Source organism: Microtus ochrogaster, unplaced genomic scaffold (assembly GCF_000317375.1).
Source record: "Microtus ochrogaster isolate Prairie Vole_2 unplaced genomic scaffold, MicOch1.0 UNK7, whole genome shotgun sequence".
NCBI classification, from domain to species: Eukaryota; Metazoa; Chordata; class Mammalia; order Rodentia; family Cricetidae; genus Microtus; species Microtus ochrogaster.
In genome coordinates this window covers 2,104,631-2,127,181 of record NW_004949105.1, presented here as the reverse complement: position 1 = coordinate 2,127,181, position 22,551 = coordinate 2,104,631, and the positions used below count along the sequence as shown (strand labels likewise).

General features: G+C 41.0%; 1 protein-coding gene across 1 annotated transcript in view; it reads right to left on the bottom strand.

Moving 5' to 3' along the window:
- The window catches only part of Csmd1 (CUB and Sushi multiple domains 1), a 1,422,978-nt gene that overhangs the window by 655,649 nt on the left and 744,778 nt on the right, over nt 1-22,551 (bottom strand). The window contains exon 5 of the mRNA XM_005366231.2: nt 17,538-17,745. Within this exon, the coding sequence (XP_005366288.1) occupies nt 17,538-17,745 (208 nt within the window). The remainder of the gene's footprint in view (nt 1-17,537; nt 17,746-22,551) is intronic.

Below are 22,551 nucleotides of genomic sequence, written 5' to 3'. Positions count from 1 at the left end.
TACACACAGGTTTGCACATGTACATACAGACACACACACACACACACACACACACACACACACACACACACACACACTTGTAGAATGAATGATAAAATGAGGATCAACCCAAAAACCAGAAAAGCAAAGCAGTCAAGCCACTAGAGAAGTCTTACCTCTACCATGGTTGGGTGATCCCAAACTAAGTAGATTAAGCAGACAAAACAGACTGCTTATATTTCCTCTCATTTTATATTCCCTCTAGTTCTGGAATTAAAAGCGCATGACTCCCTAATACTGCCAGTAAAGGTGTAGGCCACAAACACATAAATTTGTTTCTGCATTGATCTTGAGTAGCCCAGGGTGGCCTTGAACTCACAGAGATCCATCTGCCTCTATCTCCCAAATACTGGGATTAAAGGTATGTGCCACCACTCCCTGACCTCTAGCGGCTTAGCTTTGCCTTTCTTATCTTTAGGTAAGCTTTATTTATTAAAACATAAATAAAATATCACTATACACACACACTCACAGAGGCGCACAGACAAACACATGGCCACACACAGAGAGATACACACAAAGAGAGACAGAGACAGTTTCTTTCTCTCTCTCTCTCTTCTGTTATTAGATAAAAGTCCAATCTGAGAAAATATTTTCTAAACCAATATCTTTTGTTATAAAAACAGTGGATGTAAATCAAACCACTTCTCTTATCCTCCAAACATTAGCTACCTGACTAGGCGAAAGAAGCAATACCAAACACGTTATGATGATGATGATGATGGTGGTGGTAGTGGCTTTTTTTTTTAAGACAGGGTTTCTCTGTAGCTTTGAACCTGTCCTGGAACTTGCTTTATAGACCAGGCTGGCCTTGAACTCACAGAGATCTGCCTCCAGAGTGTTAGGATTAATGGTGTACGCCACCACTGCCTGACTCCAAACATTATTTTTGAGAGCGGCCAAATTAAAGACATAGTTTTTGCCTGCCAGGATTTTCAAAACATGCGTGCACAGAATTGCATTTAATCACTCGCAAAATCGTTATAAAAATTAAAAACGATTTCATAATAAAAATAAAATCTTTCATAATAATTATTTGCTTTCTCAGAATATTTAAATGACTCATTTTCAACTACTGACAATCTATGTATTTTTGCAGTGACAGTTCTTTTGTTTTCTTTTTTTATTGAAACTAGACTGCTCTCTCATACAATACATCCCAACCACAGTTTCACCGCCCTCCACTCCTCCTAGATCCCTCTCACCTCCCTTCTTCCCCAGATCCCCTTCCCCTCCATCTCCTCTTCAGAGAAGAGCAGGCCGCCAAACAGGACAAAACAAGGCACAATAAGACAAGGAGAAAACCTTTATATTGAAGCTGAACTAAACAACCCAAAAGGAGGAAAGAGTCTCATTATAAAAATATTTGCTAATTATCTGATAAGAAAAATGTTTAAAGTGCTTTAAAAGTAAGACATGCCATTAGCACTTTGGTGGTTCCCTGATATATGAACTACTGCATATAGAGTGTCAACAATTCAATCATATATTTTACTGGAACTGATATCAATCAGTTTATGCCACATGATGCTGTTCAAAAATAATATATCAGATCTGAGACCATTACAGTGAAGCGAAGATCAACAGCATATGTTAAAAATACAGCAGTTTTTTCAACCACAAACCTTTAACGACTAAAGATCTTTCAAGTGCTCAAAACAGAATATGCATTTTGAACTACTTCAAATACGACTTGACAAATAATCATCTTTTCACTGAGGTTTGTTTCTAAAAATGCTAAAAATTAACTAGTTTTCATGATTTTTAAATTGTTATCCATGTTCTCTGCAGTGACCATAATTAACCAGGCAAATTTATGAGAATATGCTCATTCATATGAATTGACAACTGCTCAGGGTAACTTATTAATATTAAAAGATCCTCTTAATAAAATAGAAGCAAAAATTAAATGACAACAGTTGTGGAATCATCAACCCCCAGAATAATGTTCTTGTTTCCAGAGAATATTTCCATATTCTAAGAATGGCCAATCTATCCATTCCTTTTTAGATTTCTCTGGAAAAAGCCTCCCAACCAGCCCAGCATGGTCCTTCCTCTGTGATTCTACAACCAGGACTTGACAATGAAGATAATGAAGATGAACCCTTGATACCAGCAGCTTCCACAAGTAATGTCAAGAGTGCTGAGCAGGGGCTGGGCAATCACCTAGTAACTAATCCATCTCACATTTTCACACCATTACTGAATTTTCTTTATAGAATTTACCATTTTCCTAGACTATTTATAAATATGGTACAAATTGTATCATAATGTATTACACAGCCTCCAATTCATGTTTTAATGTAGCCTGTATTGTCTAAACTAGAGCTGCCAAACATCAGTTGTTGGTAAAAACCTGAGAGGGCTGTCTGTGTTCTACCAGTGAGGGACACCAGGTTGTTACCAGCTTGTGACCATGTAGAGAGCTCTGCAGATGAACCTCATCCTGCACCCTCCTGAATCCTGAGAAGAAGCTCGTGGCTGAAATGCAACTACCACTTGACAGCCTTTCCTTGGTGTTCCATCAGGGCTAACAGGAGAAACATGGCTTCCTGCCTCTCCTTCCATTCTATGCCCTTGCAATTGCTTGGGTGTGCATAGACATCAACTTGAAAGCAGTTATTTTCCACTCCGTCTGGATGTGTAACTCAAATTGGGCATGTTAAACTATTAATTTGCATTCTATTCAAAACCCCTGTACAACTCAGTTATGAAACACAGTAAACAACATATAACTCTAACTTGGGGGAACTGTATGGAGAGTTGGACCCCATAAAAATAATGGTGACTTTATACAATAACTCTTGACCTTGAGAGGTAAATACAAGAACCAAACAGGGCTGACAGCATCCTGGTGCAACCAGTGCCAGACAGGCTATTAACTCAAAAGCCATGGGTACCACTACCTTTAATGACATGTGAATGTTAAAGAGAAAGAAAATATATCATGCTAATTCATACTCTAATTGCTCATTAGTAAAGACATTTGTATAGTTTTATTTAAAAACATTGTTCCTGTGAAATTTCTCGTTACTGTTTTCCTTTGTTATTTCGATAATAAAGGGATATCATGTTTTCTTCGTTGTCAAATAAATGAACACCTTTTCGCAAAAGTTGTTTTTGTACATTTTAATCTATTGATGGGAAAATTAAAAACTATATGAGAATGAAAGGGGGTGTTTATTAAATTTTCACTGATAGGAATCTCTATTTGACACTCTCAATTTCTTTGTCTGAATCTGGTAAAGAAAAACTCATTAACTGAGATCAGAAAAGCCACAGCTGTGCACAACACAGACTCTGAAAAAGATGTGATTTGTGTTTATTTTTAATCACGCAGGTACTGATTTCATGAATATTTTCTACTTTCTTTTAGCCTGTTACTTTGAGAGACTTTTGCTCATAAAAGTAAAATTGTCCCCTTTTGTGTGTTTAGTTTTGAAAGTAGGAAGTTGAGTCCTGCAGTGAAGACCGCTCGGGAGAGCAAGCACCCTCCCTTAGCTTTACTAAGTCAGCAGTCATCAGGGTTTAGAAGAGCTACCAATTAATAACAGTGAAAACAAAGTTTTGGGTGAATTAGAATATAATCTTAGCAATTCAGAGGTGATAAACCGGGCAGGAATATTAAATTCTATTTGGATGCCTGTTGTCAACTGTCCTCATAACTCAGATGTACCAGACTGAAAAATTAAATGTTAACTGTGCTAAGGTTTTATGTCCAGAAACCATGGGGCATCCTCTCTTAGCTATGGTTCTATTGTAGTGAAAAAAATACCATGACCAAGGCTGCTTGCAAAAGAGAGCATTTCATTGGGGGCTTGCTTATAGTTTCAGAGAGTTCATCTATCCTCATCATGGTGGGCAGAATGGTGACAGGCAGGGAGGAAGGACAGGGGAACTCACATCTGATCTTCAAGTTCCAGGCCAAGAGTGAGAGAGGGAGACTGGGCCAGGTATGGGCTTTTGAAGCTTCAAAGTTGACCCCCACTGACGTATCTTCTCCAACAAACCTACACCTTCTAATCCTTCCTAAACGGTTCCACTAACTGGGAACCAAGCATTCAAACATACGAGTCAATGGGGCCCTTTTCATCCAAACCACCACACCTCCCAATGATATTATGGGAGAAACAGGGAGGCTCTTCTTAAAGCAGCATCCTATAGATGGTGGGAAGTGGTCCTAGGAATCTTGTTAAAAGTCACATGTGTAGTTGAATTTTGTTTAGCATTTTATCCACTATTCTAAACTTACTTCCCAAGTAGAAGGCATAGAGCAGAAAACCAAAACTACAGAGATATGATGGCAATGGACTTTCTTCATAAATCGACAAGGTCCCATATGGATGGTTTCTCAGATGGATTCAGACAGAATTACCTAGTTCAAGCCACAACCTTGCCAGAGGCCAAACTGCAGACTGGCCCCAGGCTGGTGTGTCTTACCCTTCCTTTCTCTCTACACTACAGCGTCAGCCATTTTTACAGAACAATTTATCTTTCAGCTGGTCTTTCACTTAAAAATCATGTATTAATAAGCAAGAACTGCCCTGCCTCTGACTCAAGTTGGAAGTTACACGCGAGCATGATTGACTTGTGACTAATATGTTATGGCCAAGCTACTAATTTATGAATTACTTGTTACTAATTATTTGACCTTTATCCCACACAAAACAAGATGTCCTTCCATGTGGTTAGGGCAAACAGCTTCAGTACCTAACATTCCAGGCATGGACGTACCCAAGGACATCAAGGATCAAGGGGTTCACATGGATGATCCACTCAATAGCAAGTTCTTTCTCAAGGACCTCTATAGAGCTGTGAGCCTTTATATATACTGGAGCCTTTCGGGGGTCTGTGTAGGTGAATCCTGATTTAGTGGGGTTTAACCCTCTCAATGCTGTCATTCTATGAAAATTTCTCTGATCTTGCACATTAATTACAATTTTATTGGGTCAAGTTTGCACATATAATCAGCATGCAAGTTGGGGTAATGGGTGCTGGTGGGTTGGGGTAGGTCATAACTGTCTTTCTCTCCAGTGTGTCTCCACTTGAGTGTTGCCTTCATATCCTTTTATCCCAATCGTCCGCATTGACAAAGTGTTCTAATGACATTTTATGCTGAATTAGTCCCATCTTGTGCTCCCAACTACTGGAGGTCAAGAGTCATCACAGGCCTGTAATCTTTAGTCATTCTTTGCCCTACAACAAGCGTTTCTGACATCAGGACAGGGCCTGACCAGGGCCTCCTGAAGACCCTACCACACTGTTTTCTGGTTAACCCAGAGAGCAACCAGATACACAGGCAGCTGACTCCATCTTGCTGAAGAAGATGCAGAGAGCTTTTGTTTGGGTTGTTAATATTTCTTAGCTTTTTTTCAGTGTCCACTCTGGGTTGTCTTGGATGACATGAGCTCAACTAAAAAAAAATGCCTTAAAGAAAGTTATTTGCTCAGAATTTTTTTCACGAGTTTGCATTCTGTTTTTCAGAGGAGCAGCCTTTTTTTTTATTACTCTGTGATTCATAAAGCTTCAGCTTAAACTTTCTTTTCATATTTAATGCACAGAGAAAAGGTGACACTCAATAGAAAGTTGGAAGTAGTTGCTGTCTGCTGATAAGAGCATGGTAAAAAGCCAGCTTCCTGTGCTTGCTGTAGCTGTCTCGAAATTAGAAATTAAATATTAATTTTTGTCTCTCCCATCCTTTTAATCTCTATTCATGTAATTAATTTCCTTTTACTGTCTTGTGTTTTTAAATTCCAACCCTTCTGTATGTTTTAACAGTTTACTAGAAATAATTATAAAACATTCAAAAGATGAATATGCATAAATCTGAGTAGATGAAGGTATTCTAGGGAATCAATGATTTCATGTCAGCCACAGCCCTGCATGGAAAGCTTGTGTGGAGATGAGTCTCTTGCTGGCTGATGCTGTTTCACGGCCTGGTATACTGTACCGTTAGGACTAGGTCTATACAAATCAGCTGCAGATTGAAATTTCTGCATCAGAGAACTCCACCATCCAAGGAACACTAACCAAGAATCCCTTTAGAGACAAGAAAAGAACCAGCAAGCTTTGAACCCAGGAAATCTCTGAGTGCCCTAGGACAACTCCAGTAGCTTGCTGCCTGTGCCCAGGACCACCAAGGCCCAGCGTCTTAAGGATCCCTTACTAAAGCAGGCAGAGACAATGGAAGCCTGAGCCATGCCCAAGGGGCAGCTTGCACACTCACAGAGACATCCTTAGCCACACCCACAGAGGGAGACTTAGTCATGCCCACAAACGTAGCCTGAGCCACACCCACAGAGGGACGCTTAGCCCCGCCCACAGAGGCCGACTTAGCTCTGCTCACAGTCACATATTTAAAAGGAGCAATTGCACATAGACCGCTCTCTTTATTTCACCATTTTTCTCCTGTAAGCACAATTTTAAAATCTCGTTTATTAAATATTCATCATTCATAGATTTATTCATCTCATATATGCCTTCTATCTATTCTCTTGGAGTCCTACCTTCCAATAAAGAGCATTATTGCAAGAAACCCATGGATGTGTTTGCAATTTAAATATTTCAATACATGCTAAACTACACACACACACACACACACACACACACACACACACACACACAAGAATTTGGCGGAGTCTGAAACCCTCCTAGGGTCTAATGAATAGGTGGAGGAATATTTGAGGATAGCAATTTTGAATAAAACGTGGGGTTGGTCTGTCTCTTGTCCTCCACGTGGTGGTGTTGAAATTACTTCTGCCCAGCTGGGCTCTAATTACCACTAATTGAACGCTCTGATATTGGTATAATAGACACATTGTGGAGACATCACGTCCGTTCACTGGTCGCTAATGCTCTAAGGACAGTAGGTACTTAAGGGAAGCATCTGTCATTTTTGGAGTTCTATCCACAAACTCTCCCCAGCGCTCCCATTAGCTTTAATGAAAGGAACAAGAGACAGGGTGAAACGGGCCAGGGAGAGCAGAGGAAGTGAGTATTCTATTCGTGAAAGCGCTGGATTGCTTGCTACAGGTCCCACTGCTTGGAAGCCAAGCCGGCTCCTTGAAGCTCATACTTTACAGCAATGAGGTGATGAGGAAAACATCTATGTGAACACCTGGGCGCACAGAGTCCCCTCCAGATGTGCACAGTGGGGAGCTGTGCGGTGCCCATGACTGTGTGGCTGGACTCCGGAACGAAACGTGCAGCCTGCCCTCATCCCATCTGGTAACAGGGGTCACTGTTAAGTACTTTGAGAAACAACAACTGTGAAGTGCCCATAAAATGCAGGACATGTCAGGTCAGAAACTCGGGACATCACCTTCCCTGAAAGCGGAACGTGGAGGCTTCTGGTGCTTTCTGCAGGCAGTAATGGATGTCCCATGCTGGTGTCACTCATTAGCTTGCTATTATAGGCTCTGAAAGAATGACTAATGAGTGACACAGAAGGCTTTGGCAAGGCTGCAGAGGCTCCAGAGAGAGATGACTGCGGTCAGCAAATCTGTATATAACTCGCATGGTGGAGTGTGTGGTGTCGATCACTCTCATGGGTGGGTGGGGGCTCCATGAGAAGGGTCAGCATCTGCACCACAAGTGGGGGACTTGCCAGGCCCTGAGTGAGCCAGCAGCTTGATAATTTTGGCTTGCTAGCCTCCCAAACAAGTCAGTCCTTTCAAATATCTAGCCCACCGTTGTCTGTTATACAGGTCTGAGCTGCTCGTGTTCCTGGAAGTCACAGATGGACCTAGTTAGTGCACAGAAAGGTTCTCTGCAAAATGACTGACTGCCTTCACTAAAATAGCACCCAGACATGGCCTGTACCTCCTAGAGTTCACATATTAAAAGCAGAGAAAGCACCTCCCTGGTATGCTCTGCTCATGGATCAGAACCTAGTATTATTACTACTAATACCCTATCCTCTTAAAGAACAGGTAATTTGTGAACAAAAGATTTTCACATACTCTCTAGAATGGGAAGAGCTATTCAGAAGTATGTCAAGTACCAAGAAATATTGCTGAGAAAGAATACCATATTTATTATGTGCATCGTAGTGCATACAGACTGACTCGGACACTGGAGCATCGTAGAAGGCCAAGGAAAATGGGTGAGGAACAGGAATCAGAAAGGAGCAGATGATAGAGAAAGACAAAGGAAAAAGAAAAGAGATTGAGTAGCAAGAATAGAGGGTTATAGCCTCCATTATGTTGCTTCTTTAGCCATCGAAGACACGGTGATACCATGTCGCTTCTCTTCCTAATTGATAACCTCAGATGAATATCAAGTCCCTTTTGCAAATAGAGAAGGAGGCTTGGAGAGTTTGTCATACCAAAACAGCACAGTGTGCTGAGTGGTCGGAATGGACCCCAAATCCAGGTCTTTTAGCTCCTTTCTCTGGAAACTCAGTTTTAAGTATTCTGAGCCTTCTTCCATATCTAAAAAGCACCACATATATTTTCTCTGCAAAGACTGTAAGCCCTTCCGGAAATGATACGCAGCCTATGGAAAAAACTGCCCATGATACCCACAGATAGTAAGAAGAAACTTTAGATTCTTAACATCTCTTGTTTCCTTCCCTCCCATGCTTCTCCCACTGCAGGATGCTCCACAGCCCATCCTCTGCCTGGCTTGGGTCACACGGAGTGATATTATGGCAAGTTCCATGATTCGAGCCAAAAACATGGGTGGATGCAACTGGACAAGGGAGTTGGCTGCAGCTTCAGGCCACAGAGGTTCAGAAATATCAGGGCAGGCAAGGATCAGAGAACACAACAGCACAAACTGTGCAGGGGACCACCTCATGATGGCAGAGGGAAATATGACTGGTGGTTTGGAAGAAAATGGCCCCCCAAAGGGGGTGGCGCTATTAGGAGGTGTTGCTTTGTTGGAGTAGGTGTGGTCTTGTAAGGTGAAGATGGGCTTTGAGGTCTCCTTTGCACAAGGTATGCTCATTGTGACACACAATACACTTCCCAGTGCCTGTGGATCAAGACGCAGAACTCTGAGTTCCTTCTTCATCACCATGCCTGTCTACGTGCTACCACGTCTCCAGCCATGATGATAGTGGACTAAACCTCTGAAACTGTAAGCCACCCGAATTAAATGTTTTCCTTTATAATAGTGTGGTCATGGTGCCTCTTCACAGCAATTGAAACCCTAAGACAGTAGCACCAAGTTGTGCACCCTAGTGTCTCCACGGAATATCACCCAGGGGCCCCATTCACTGCATGAAATCCCAACCCACTGCCAGGAGAAAACTAAGGCTCTGACTGAGTAGATATTCTGCTGTGTAGAGTGTTCACTTCTAAAGCACTCGATGGTTTTGGTTCTGAGCTGATAAGTCTGGACAAAGCGGCATACACGTCTCCCGGGTGCAATATGGCATTAAATATTAACCAAGTTATTTTGAATCCAGTGCTAACTACAACAAGGAAGCACTGAAGCCAAGCATAACAGTTTGCTTTTTCTCAGTTAAAATGAGAAAAGCTACACCAAGAAATCGGATTGAAAACATTGCTTCCAGAGTGATTTATGGATTTAGGGCTCGGTGTCTGTACTATATACATACACATCTGCATACAGATGTGTGATATATGGTGTCTGTTTATATATGTGCTTTTATGCACGTTTTTATGGCTGTGAAGAGTGCACATGTTTACCTGTGGACTGTGTGTGTATGTGTGTATACCTACACACATGTGTGTCTCCACATGCATGTGAAATAAGCAAATGAGATGATGTAGAGGAGACAAAGAAGTGGATCACAAAAAAAAAAACGTGAAATAGGGAAGATGTGTTTAAAAATGAGTTTCTCAAGGGAAGCCTTTTAAAATAACACAGGTTAGATTGATGAGGATTCAGTGGGCTGGAGTGGTGTTCAGATGCGGTAGAATAATTGACCCCACAGGTGCCTCTGCTTTTCTTTTTGTCATTCTGATCCTGTTCTGAACTTTGGGAATGCAGTGGCTTTATGTGCCTTAGGTGGGCCATCATGGAATGTATACCATAGACCCCTTGTTTCTCGGTAAGGAGTGATGCATATGAATGGATTATTCCTATCTCTTCACACCGTTTGTGGTACCGTAGATGGTTCCTAAGAAATACTGGTATTAATTAAAAAATTGATGTCCTATTTTGTGTATTAGAAAATCCCCTGCCATGTACAATGAGAAATTTTCTGAGAATACTGTTTTCACAGCAGGGATATCCATTTCTTTCCATTGGGGGTACCTAATATATTCTTTTTAAATAAGAAGTGAGCAAGTACACATATATACCTCCATGCCTTCTTATGTCTCTCTACATCTTGCACATGTAAGCACTTGTGAGTTCTCACACAAGAACACACACTCATGCATACACACACACACACACACACACACACACACACTGATCTGCTCCATGGTTAGACATGACTTGCACACAGCTGCTCACTCCTCTCCTTTGGTTTGATAAACTTTGTGCCTTCTACAGTTGCTCTTTCCTGATCTCCATTCCTGTCTTGACGTTAAGATTCTTCTCCCATTTGGGGAGAATCCAGGAACTGTTTGTTGCTGAGCTTGAGTCATGGGTCGACCTGCTAATCAAACATATTTTCTTCCCCAGAGCATCATGGTCTCTGCTGTGATAGATAGAAATAATTCTGTATAAAACAAAACATTTTGGGCATTTTTTTGATTTGAGTAAGTACCCAGTGGTTGTGATATGCTGTGTGATGGAGACAGAGGGTCATCAGCTGGAAGGAATTTAGAACCAGCCAAGAGACACACCCTTGGGAGGGTCTTTCGGCCCCTTTCCAGGGCGGTTTAGCTGAGAAAGGGAGATCTACCCTGAAAGTAGCCAACACTATGACATGGTGTTTCTGAGTGAATGAAAACAGGAGAAAGTGAAGACATCATCATCCTTCCCTCAGCTTCCTGACAGTGGTCTCTCTGCAGCCAGCCGCCTCACACACGCCCACTTCAGCTAGAGCGGCCCTCCTTACAGTGTCTTCTTGTCACCAGGAACCTCACAGCTGAACAAACCTTTCTTTCCTGTCTTTCTTTGCTCAGATACTTTGTCATGGCCACAAGATAAGCAGCTAATGGGAGAGCCTATAGGAAACTCCCCTGAGGGCAAGCAGCACCTCACTCTGTGCTACCTTGTGAATTTTCTCTAGGATGAACTCAAAAGGAGCAGTTACAATACTGTGGGCAGGAGTGGGCGGCAAACCTCTCTGGGTTTGGGGCAGGTGAGGGTGAAGGTTCATTGCGGGGACTCTGCTGTTCACTGGAGTTCTGTAACCTTCCTCATTAGAAATTAAACAAATCCTGAGTCAATTATCAATTAAGTGACAAGTTGGATAAACATTGTAGGCATTAATTGACCCTTCAAGAATTCTTTGAAGCTCACTGGGCTGTTCCAGTTTCTTTGAAGTCTTGTTTCGGCTTCAGCCAGCTTCTGATTAGATTGATTTAATAGTGAAATTGTGCTGGGTTAATGAGAACAAAATAAAGTACATTTATACAGTGTGTTGTTTTTCCATGGCGGAGACTCATGAGCAGGCCAGGGCAGGAGAGGGCTTTTGTTAGTTACCTACTGGGCGTTACTCTTACTGTACAAAATAACAAATTGAATCAGGGGGGTTCTCCCACACAAATTGAGAGAGGATTGCTGGAGGGGGATTCCACAGTGTTTCCTTTGCATATCTCCTTCGGAATTCCTCATCTAGACAGGCTGTTCATCATTTTTCTAACTGTGCAAACATTGGCCAGCATGGGAAGGCAACATGGAGGCTGGTAACTGTGTAACCTTAAAGGTGACCATGGGGTGTGCAGAAATGAGACTCCGAGCCTCTTAGTGGGCATGGGGCTAAGGCTGGAGATGTGAGGGAAGGCAGGATGGCAGAAGGAATTCTGGCCCCGCCCACGAAGACCCGCTCTGGCAGCTGTATTCTTCCTGGGCAGCCTGAGGTAGGGACACTCATGTTGGACAGGACAAAGTCTCAATGTTTGTCATTGCTCTTCCTTGGCGGTCCTGTGAAGCTGCCAGCATTCCCTGACTCATGAAGAGTTCACCAACCAAACAAAGACTGCCCTTACCCTTCAACCTTACATCTGAAGTTAGAAATTACAGCTGAGAGCCGGGCGGTGGTGGCGCACGCCTTTAATCCCAGCACTCGGGAGGCAGAGACAGGCGGATTTCTGTGAGTTCGAGACCAGCCTGGTCTACAGAGCTAGTTCCAGGACAGGCTCAAAGCCACAGAGAAACCCTGTCTCGAAAAACCAAAAAAAAAAAAAAAAAAAAAAAAAGAAATTACAGCTGAGTAACTGGGAACTAACATCAATATTCCTTCTTGGTATTTTTAGAGTCATAGAATACCGCATTAGATCACTTCAGGAGGATAAAGCCATAGACAGTGTTGCTGCGTTCCTAAAAACATATTTTCTTGAAATTCTATTTTATTCAATGTATTTATTTTATGCGTATGAGTATGTAGGTGTACCATAGGCATGCAGTACCCACAGATGTAAGAAGAGGGCATCAGATCCTTTAGGGATGAAGTTGTAGATGGTTATGATCCACCATGTGGGTTCTAAGAATTGAACCCAGGTTCTTGTAAAAGCAATTACACTACTAATTACAATTAGTGCTCTTAACCACTGAGCCATCTCTCTAGCCCAGTTTTAAAATTTATAATGAAAAACAGAACTAGAGCCTGTTGCAAAGTTAATTAGAAACAGTAGCTCTGTTCTTAAACATCATTAGGAGTTCTACCTGAATCTATGAAAATCTAAAATAATAATGATAATGGTAATAATAATAATAATACCTTGGTCAATATGCATACAGGTAGTGAGGTTTAAATCCCTAACACACCTCACAGTTAATACATAAAGAAGAGTCTGGCAAATAAGATTCACTTCACTGAGGCTGCCTCTACTGTAGCTATGGCAACTTGGAGCAAAGAAATTATAGCGGAGTTGGTAATTTCACTCAAAATGTAATGAAAATAAAGCTAATCCCATTATTATTCTCCACAATTTCCCATGCAGTTTCCTCTTACCATGTCCTTGCTTGTTCATCCTGCCTTTAAAAACAGATTATTGGAAAATTGCACATGTGTGCCCTTGCTGCACTCACAGCCATTAGCACCATCCTCCTGTCTCCGAGGCATAACCTTGTTTTGGAGAAGAGGCCAAGTTCATCCTCCTCCCTCCTTTTCTTGCAATCCTGGGGTGGATAAATCTTCTAAATATACCAATTTGGGCCATTAAACATTTCAGAAGCTGTCACTAAAATTATAGTAAAATAATAGTCTTTTTAAAGATAAGCCAGATAATACACATTTGTATAAGTCTTGAAAGCATGGTCCCAATTATTCTATTTTAAATCTGAAGTGTGTTCATGTGGGCTTGATGATTATTTAAGAAAACCATCTTTTTTCTTTTCAGCCGCCACTGAAGAATATCAACTTGATGTGAGTTCCATTTAAAGTAACACTCCATATGGACACATCAAGATAATTCCCTTTGTAATTAAAGTAAGCGCTGAATGTCACCAAACAAAATAAATAAGAAAGCCCTTTGACCCCTCTCACGCAGTGTACAATGGCACATGGTTCTTCAGTGGACGTGTCTCCTCAGTTGGAGCTTCTCAGGGGTACTGTGCAGCTGAGAAAAGGTGCATCCCAGTCAGGACAGCTCCCCAGAGCTGTGCAGCTGCAGACTAAGGCGAGCTAATGAGCCCATGCTGGACTCAGACCCTGAGTTCATGGCTGTTTTCTGGGAACCCTATTCTCTATTATTCTTCTTGTATCCCAGTTCATGTAACTGAGAAGGTGCTAAGAGTCTGTGGTGGTCTGAAAAGGAATGGTCTCCATGTACACATGTGTTTGAATGCTTGAACCATAGGGAGTGTCACTGTTAGGAGATGTTGCTTTGTTAGTGTAGGCATGGCCTTGATGGAAGAAGTGTGTCACTATGGAGGAGAGCTTTAAGGTTTTGTGCATGCAAGTTATGCCTAGTGTGGCAGTCTCCTTCTGGTGCCTGGGGATCGAGAAGTAGGACTCTCAGCTACTTCTCTAGTACCATATCTACCTGCATGCATCCATCTCATCACCATGGTGATAATGGACTAAACCTCTGAAACTGTAGTCCAGCCTGTTACATGTTTTTCTTTACCAAAGTTTTTATACTCATGGTGTCTCTACACAGCCATAAAACGCTAACTGAGACAGAGTCCGTAAGAACAAAACCATCCTGCAGGGGTCTTGCATTTTTGAAAAATGGGACCCCATTAGTAATCCTCATAAAGAGGGGGCATGGATGCAACTTCACACAGTCTACACAGGCTATTCATGGAGTCAGCCTGGGCCACTAGACAGCACAGTTCATAGTTACAAAGCTTGCAGGGATAAAGTTTCTCCAATCACCATCCCTCCAACTCTCCTGGAAACTGTCTATATGGATCTCAGTGAACTGAAGGAAGTCTCCCCCATCCCAATCACAGAAATTGGGGTTGTTTTAAAGATGGACAATTTCTACCTGAACAAGGATGCTGTCCACTGTTGTTTATTGTTGGGTTGTGGTAGTTGCACTAGGGAGTGGATGGAAATGAAGAGGAAAGGAGGGGAGTGGAGGGGAGCAGAGAGGAGGGGGCAGGAGAGGAGAAGAAAGGGGCAGGGGAGGAGAAGAACCATCTAGGATGAATACAGAAATGAATAAAGAACATTGGGGAGAGGGGAAAGGAGGGAAGGGGAGGGAAGAAGAGAAGAAAAAGCGAAGGGAGGACTTGATGGGGAAGAGAGAGGGAAGGGGATGAAGGGGGAAAAGTTATCTGTGACAAATAGAGACATCAGTGCAGAAGAGAGGAAGGGAAGGAAGGGCAGAGCAATATGGAAGAGCATCCACTTTGGATGAATAAGAAAATGCAGGAAACTAGACAATGCTGGGTCCTGAGCAGAACTGAACTCGGGTACTTTGTCTCCTCAGTGTCACCCACACCAGAAGGAGCTCTCTGGGGTCACTATCATTTCCCTGGCAACTGCTTTCTCCCTGGGGTCATACTTCATCTCCCTGGCAACTGCTTGGGCTTCACGTTTTTATTGCCATCACTCATGTTGATCCCTGGACTCCCACACATTCTTCCTTTCTTACATCAACTTTGTTTGGCAAAAGCCATCACTAAACTCTATACGCACCAAGTCCATCATTGGGTTCCAATCTCTTTCCCACCCTGACACCTAATAGCCAGGCCATCAGTCAACACCCCATAGGCCCAGGTTCTCTAAAGACAGCTAAGTAATTTCTGAGACTCATTCACCACACGGTTTCCTCTATCCACATACTTTATGTAGTTATGAAGTAGTTTTCCATAAAATTACACAGTTAAAGTTAGAAGCATTTTATCACTTGTTTGTAGAACAATGATTTTCAGAAATTAGGCACATGGTTGAAGTTTAATGACTAACTATGTCCCTTGTGAACTTATAAGGCATTTAAATATGGCCTCTTAGGGGCTGGTGCAAGACTACAGAGTTACTGGTAGTGGAACTCATTGGGTTTTCTGTCAGCATCTGTGTTCATATCTTTGATTCTAAGTAATACACAATGCACAAGACTTCTAACAAATACAAGAGGTTGAAGAAGAGTGATTGGTGTCAAAGTCTATACAAGGTGAATAAAAGCATATAGTTCAAGACAGTAGTTGTACATTTGTTTAAATCGGCACACAGTGACAGGTTTTGCAAAGGCATTTTTGTACTTAGTCTTCCTTGATCCCCATACCCTTCTTGCTCCAGTTGTCCCTTGTCCCTTTCCATGTAACCCTCCCGTGTTCATCTTCCTACTCTATGTCACATGTTCTAATACCTTGCCGGTGTCTTTTTTAAATACCTTTTAATCCCATCATGCCCTCTTTCTAGTCTCCCAACCTCTGTATTTACGCATATAAATTCTATTTATTCATCTTGTTGTCTTATGCATAAGAACATTTTGCCTGCATGGATGTCACCTGTGCCAAGTACACACTGAGGCCAAAAGAGAACAGCATCATATTCCCTGGGATAGGAGTTACAGGTAGTTGTGACCCACCATGTGTGTGCTGGGAAATGGACCCAGGCCCTCTAGTGCTCTTGACTACTGATCCATCTCTTTTAGGCCCTCATTATAAGCACATGTGCACATGCACACATATAAATGCATAATTTGTCCTTCTAAGCCTGGGTCACCTTAATTAATGTATTTTTCCAGGTCTTTTTATTTTTCTTTACAGTGAACAACATTGCTCTGTATTTATATACCATGATTCATTATTTATTCATTCAATATCTGTTGATGGATATTCAATTTGATTCTACTTCCTTTGTGCTGCAGGTAGAGCCCCAACAAACATGGATGTGAAAATTGCTCTAGTAGGACTCAGTGTTTTGGGTGTATGCCCGGGAGTCCTATGGCTATGTTCTAATGAAGCTCTATTTTTATCTTTACTTCTCTAATTGGAATAATATTTAACATAGGAGAAATAAAACTCAAGGGAGGAAAGTACTCATCCATTTGCATGAGCATGAAGCTTCTGGTTCTGTAAAACAAAGCAAGATTTGGTGCAGTGCTAAGGGGTGGTGGGAAAGAGGATCTCACAACAGCAGGTTCCACTTTTAGCTTTGTCATGCTTTCGCCTTTGAGCCAAAGTCACAACTGAAACCCATGGAGATATTTTAACACTTCCTTCACCGAGTCTTCTGCCTGTACACACATGACTGCTCACTCCTGTGACTGTCTATTTTCAAGGTGTCTCATGGTTCAAGACCCAAACTAGGCAACTGAAACAACTTTCAAGTGCTAGAATAATTCAAATAATTAAAGCAAAAGAAAATCCAACCAAAGACAAGCAGCTTAAAGATATGAAGCAGGAATCAATTCACAAAGACAATGAAAATGGCTTTAAGCACCTCTGAACTTCAGCCAATTAGAGCTATCAAACTATAATTTTCAGTCTCCTCTCTGAGACACACCCAATAACTGATCTCTGATTGGTCAGTCTCGGTCACACAGAGAGTCCATGCTAACCCTCACAGGTGCTTCTGCAGTTGTGTGAACCTCTTCACAGAGGGGCAGGAACACATGTTCCCATGGCCAAGTTCATCACCACTTTGCAAGAAGAATGAAAATAAACCTCAAAGCCTAAAAACATTCAAATAGAATCAACTGTTCAATCTGTTAAAATAGAATCAACTCTAGATGAAAGTCAAGTCCACAAGGTTTCCCTAAGCTCCTCCTGGGTAGATTTGATTGTAACATGAGAGAAGGGAAGGAAATTAGCGTGTATACAAGTCTTTTTCCAGCCTCAAATGTTGCTACAGAGACATCTCAGACGCTAGAACCCGTCATAGCAAAGAACCAAGAGAAAAATTCCGCACTCAAGTCGGCCAGTAACTATCCATGGACAGCAAGTGGCAGATTCTCTTTCTCTTGGAAAGAGGCGAAGATCCACGAGAGGTCATGTGACGTCCCCAAACTCACCATATGGACGGCGCTTCTGTTCCGCTGATCTCTAAGAAGTCATAGCCCTCCTCCAGCTGGAAGTCAGTGAAAACAAGAGCGATGGTATCCCCAGGCTCAGCCAGGATGGTCCACGTGCAGTCGGCGTTGTTGCCGTACTCCGAGGGGAAGTGGGGGCTGGATATGGAACTGCTGGTTCCCCGGAGGGTTCCTCCGCAGGCTCCCTCAGCTGCAGGGATCGAAACGAAAAGACAATGAATTCTCAGAAGCCTGTCGCACACCAGTGTGCTCACAAATGCTCCTATTGACCAGAGACAAATACTTTCTGAATTCGCAATGAAGATAACTTTAAAAGGTCGTTTCTAGGTAATTAATTTAGCTTTATAGTGGATGTACAAAAAGCCAAAGGTTAAATTTCATTTTCAACTCAGTGTCATAGTAGGAGAGTGAATACGACGGACAAGAAACTGGATTTAAAACATAGACAAATACCTAAATATGCACTTAAATGCAATTAAGATTTTCATAGGGAGATGCAAGACAGACCTTGATACTCACTATTTACTGAGTATGGAACTGCACAGTATGTTGACACATGTATATATTACTATACAACTGTAAGCCTTATACATCATATAAATAAATGATCACTAACAAGTCACATAACTGGACTTAAGGTTTAGAATTTATTCTTCTCTGTGGTTTCTTTGTATGCTTCCAAAATGAATGGCTTGGATGCAAAACCAGCTGCAGAAACAGCAATCCCTGTTTTATTACACTAAATTCATAAAGCAGCGCTCACTCCTGGAACTAGAATCCAGCATCAGAGTGGAAGGGACTGAGTTGAGCTCATTTCAATTTCGCTTTTGAGATGCGCATCCGTGTAATAAATCTAACTGTTTACTGGTCATTCCTCTCCCAGTGTTTTAGAAGGAAATGACTGGTGTTGATCCTGACATTCTTGTATGGCGGTCTACAAGCTGCAGTTTGATGACTGAAAACTCAGAAGTGGGCCTGTTTAGGAAGAGTCCAGCCAACGTTTAACTAAAAATCTACAGAACAAACTTTAAAACACATTCTTCTGGTAAAGACTGCAGTAACGAGTGGTGACTTGCAAGCTGTGGGAAGAAACTGCAGCACCATGCATATGGTATGCTTATCTGCTGCAGCTGAGCAGGGGCCCAGCATCCTCCTGCATCCCTCATGCACCATCTCCCACTGTTAAAACATTAAGGCCATTCAGAGTGGTCTGTGGGGCTGGTGTTGAGGGATAACTCCACGGCTGTGTGCACTCACTGTGGTAAGAGCACTGTCTTATTATAGCATCAGATTAGTGCATGGTGATGCCAGTTGTCAAGTGATACCCTCTGAAATGACCCCAAATTTCAGGAATGCCTCTTCCTTCCACATGTGGATAAGAGTAGCAGCTTCTAAAATCCCTTGTGTGTCTACTGCATGTGTCCTATGTATAAGAACTCAAACTTGAATGAGATTTTTGTTCTTAGAATAATACCTCTGGATGTCACTGTGGCCTGCACGTATTTGTGAGAAAAAAAAAGTAGCCACAGGGATGAAGAAAAAATGCTATAAGCAAGACAAAAGGCAGAAGATTCAACAGGAAGAGAATATAAAAGCAGCCGACAGAGACGAAGATGCATATCATTTTTCTGAATCTCTACTTTTGATTGAGTTTTATATACTAGGTATTCCAAGATGAAGAGAAAATTGAAAACCACTTATAATTAGACTAACCCTAGGCTAAGCAATTCAAGTCTATTATAACTATTTTATTGTGTTTTATTCTTCTGAGACAAGGTGTCAATATGGAGTCTGAACTGACTCCAAATGCACACTGTAGCTTTAGCCAATTTCCAACTGTGCTACCACTCTGCAATAGCACTTAACCTGGTAAATTGTGAAACTCTAGTAATCTGACTCAAAACTATTCTGAGAATTTGTCACAAGCCCACAGACACAAGAGTTTAGAAGAAAATCTTTCTGTTATTCCCATAGCACATTTGCCAAGGATGGAGTTTTGATTGTCAGTGTAGAGAAAAAAAAATTATCATCTATGAAATGTTAAGAAGGTTGCAAAATAATAACAAGATCCACCAATTCAGGTTAAAGTTAGTCAATTTAAAGAGCTTATTGCACAATATACCAAGTGTAAGACATTTGTTGTTTGAAACACGGAGACAAAAATATGAGTTTACAACATTGCAATTTATGAATAGTAGGCATTAGAAGATCAGAAAATGTTAAGTATTGTGTTCTCACAGTGATATGAGTTGTTAGAGAATTTAAATTTAAAAGTTTAATCAGGAATTTGTTTAATTATAAAAATAATCACAAGATCAATAAATGAATATTTCGGCAAGCTATTCTTGAGATTTTGTTCTAATTAGGATTGGCAATTTTATCTTAAATTTATGAGCAAAATGGACGTGACAATACAATATATTGTGTTTTTTTTCCAATCTACATGTCTTAATAAGGATGTCACAATATTTCACTTCTATTAAATGAAGCATGGAAAGAAATTAGTAACAACTTCCAGCTAATTTCCATGGAATATATCATGATCCGCATTTCTTGGATTGTTTTCAGACTCCAGGAATACTCCTATGTTTTAAAAACCTATCAGGCTTTGACACCACTCTTGTAAGTCTCCTTTGCAGCCTGTGAGTTAGGATGCTTTCTTATGTTGCTCTCCACCATTCTATAAGATCCAGGACCATGACCAGCTATTATCGGTTCAGCACCACGGACGGCTCCTTTCTGCCTGAGTCATAGGACCACAGCTGAGAACAACAAGCCTGTGACATCACAGTGAATCCTTCTTGATTGGCTGCACCTGAATGTGGTAGGAGTCAAAACTCCACAGGGCCCCCAAGCTACACGTACATTATTTGTTTTGAATGCACCCGATAAAGAAGTAAATGAAATTCTGTAACAGCATGAGTGAAGCTAAGACTTTAAGATTAAAAACTGAGAGGTTTTAGTCTTTGAACCACTGGCATTTGTGGCCATAAGGATATTTGTTGTGGATGGCTGCCCTCTGCTTGTAGGAAGCTCACTATCACCCAAGGTGCTGATAAATAATTATCTTGACAGGTCTCAATTGTAACAAGTGATAACTCCAGCATCATTCACATGGGTTATTTGGGGACCCTGCCTGTACAACACATCCAGTAAATTTAATTCATGCTCCACCAATTCTGCTTGGACATGCCAATTATGAGACACAATACCATATTAAAATGCTATAGTAACTTTGAGTCAAAAAGAGCTATTAGTTAGGGGATGTTTGACTTATTTATAGTTATTAAAGCGGGGATGATATTCATGGATTTTTCCAATGGTCTGTTTACATTGAGCAATTTGATCTGAGATAATGCAATATTATTTGAAAACTTTCAGTTTGATATATTTCACACAATTGCTTTCTGCAAGAAAAAAATAAAAACTGTAAGAGAACTGAATAAAGAAAGAGCTATCAGATTTTTCTAAGCTACATTATCTGCCTTTGCTTTGGAAAGACATAATAATGAGCAAAGTGATCAGAGTCCTGTGGTGCACAGTCCTCACAGATGCATCTCTAGCCTTGAGAAATGCATGTGTGGTGGGATCAAAGCTACATTCCTTCACCGTGGCAATTCAGGTAGAGCTGTGTCTCCTGGCTGAAATGTGTTCTCAAGTGTTGTCTGGGCCTCTAATAGAAACATAGCTCATATGAAAATACACTGTGTCTTAATACACATTTGATGGATAATTATTATAAGTGAGGCACTAAAAATATTAAGGCTGAATATTTTACAAAGCTAAACCATTCTCACCAACATTTAGATATATTAATATATCAGAGTTTTCTTCATCCCTTAGATGCTGATAAAAAATAAAAACACCATCAACAATTTATGGCTTTATTAATAACCTTGTTATGTTTATAGAAATTTGTACTTTGAATGCAGAAAATATGGCAATCTAATTTTTTAAAATATTACTTAAAATCTATCCCTTCCTTTCTTACCAAAAAAGCACAACTTAGTATCAAAGTTGCAGGGATAATAAATATTTTACTATGAAATTTATTACACTACACATAAAAGAACATCAACTATTTCTTCAGCATTTAGACACCATCACCTCGTGGTGATGTGTGATTTCCTCATGGAAATGTGGCAGCATAGCCAAGGGCATGGGTGTGGCTCCCATGCAAGATTTCTGTTGGGGAAATTACTTTTTGAATCTATTATCTATGTTGAATTCCTATACAATCTTTCATTTCAAGAAAAGATTGACCCCCTAAAATAAGTCTGAATTGCCTGAGTTAATTCAGGCAGGAGACAATATTTTTAAATGACAAACATGCCCAGCTCTATCGCTTTCTGTGAGTGGGAAATGTCTTTGGGTGTCAACGAGGGACACAGATTAGTATTTTCCCTCCTGGAGTTTGGACCTTCTGAAAAGTCTTATTCTCAATTTAAAATGCCCCTTGATAGGTATATGTCTAGTTAAAAATCTCTTTTATGTACACAGTTCAAAACATCAAGCATAATATGGTTTAGAAGACTGACTTTGCCATGTTATGAAGAATTGAAAACTATTTAATGTGCCACTAAAATAAGGTGGAATGCAGCTGCATTGTACGATCATCTCATGTGTAAACCAAGAGTCTGAAACCAGTTGGAATTTGCCTCATGATTCCTGAATGCTAATTTTAAAAAATTAAATATTTGCAAAGGCAAGCACAGTCTGTCTCCTACTTAAAGCATATAGGATGCCTGCTGCTGAATGGTGCCTTCTAGACTTAACAGGGAAGCTGCAGCCAGAAAATTCAAAGAATAGGCCTTGCAGAGCACATTGTGTAAATTTCACAAAACTCTATTGCTACATGAAGAACTAGAGACAACCAATGCTGAGCGAGATTCTGTTTTCTTTGGTGATAAATCCTCCAGGAGGTTATCCAGTTCCAAATAGGCTCTAATCTCTCTCTCTCTCTCTCTCTCTCTCTCTCTCTCTCTCTCTCTCTCTC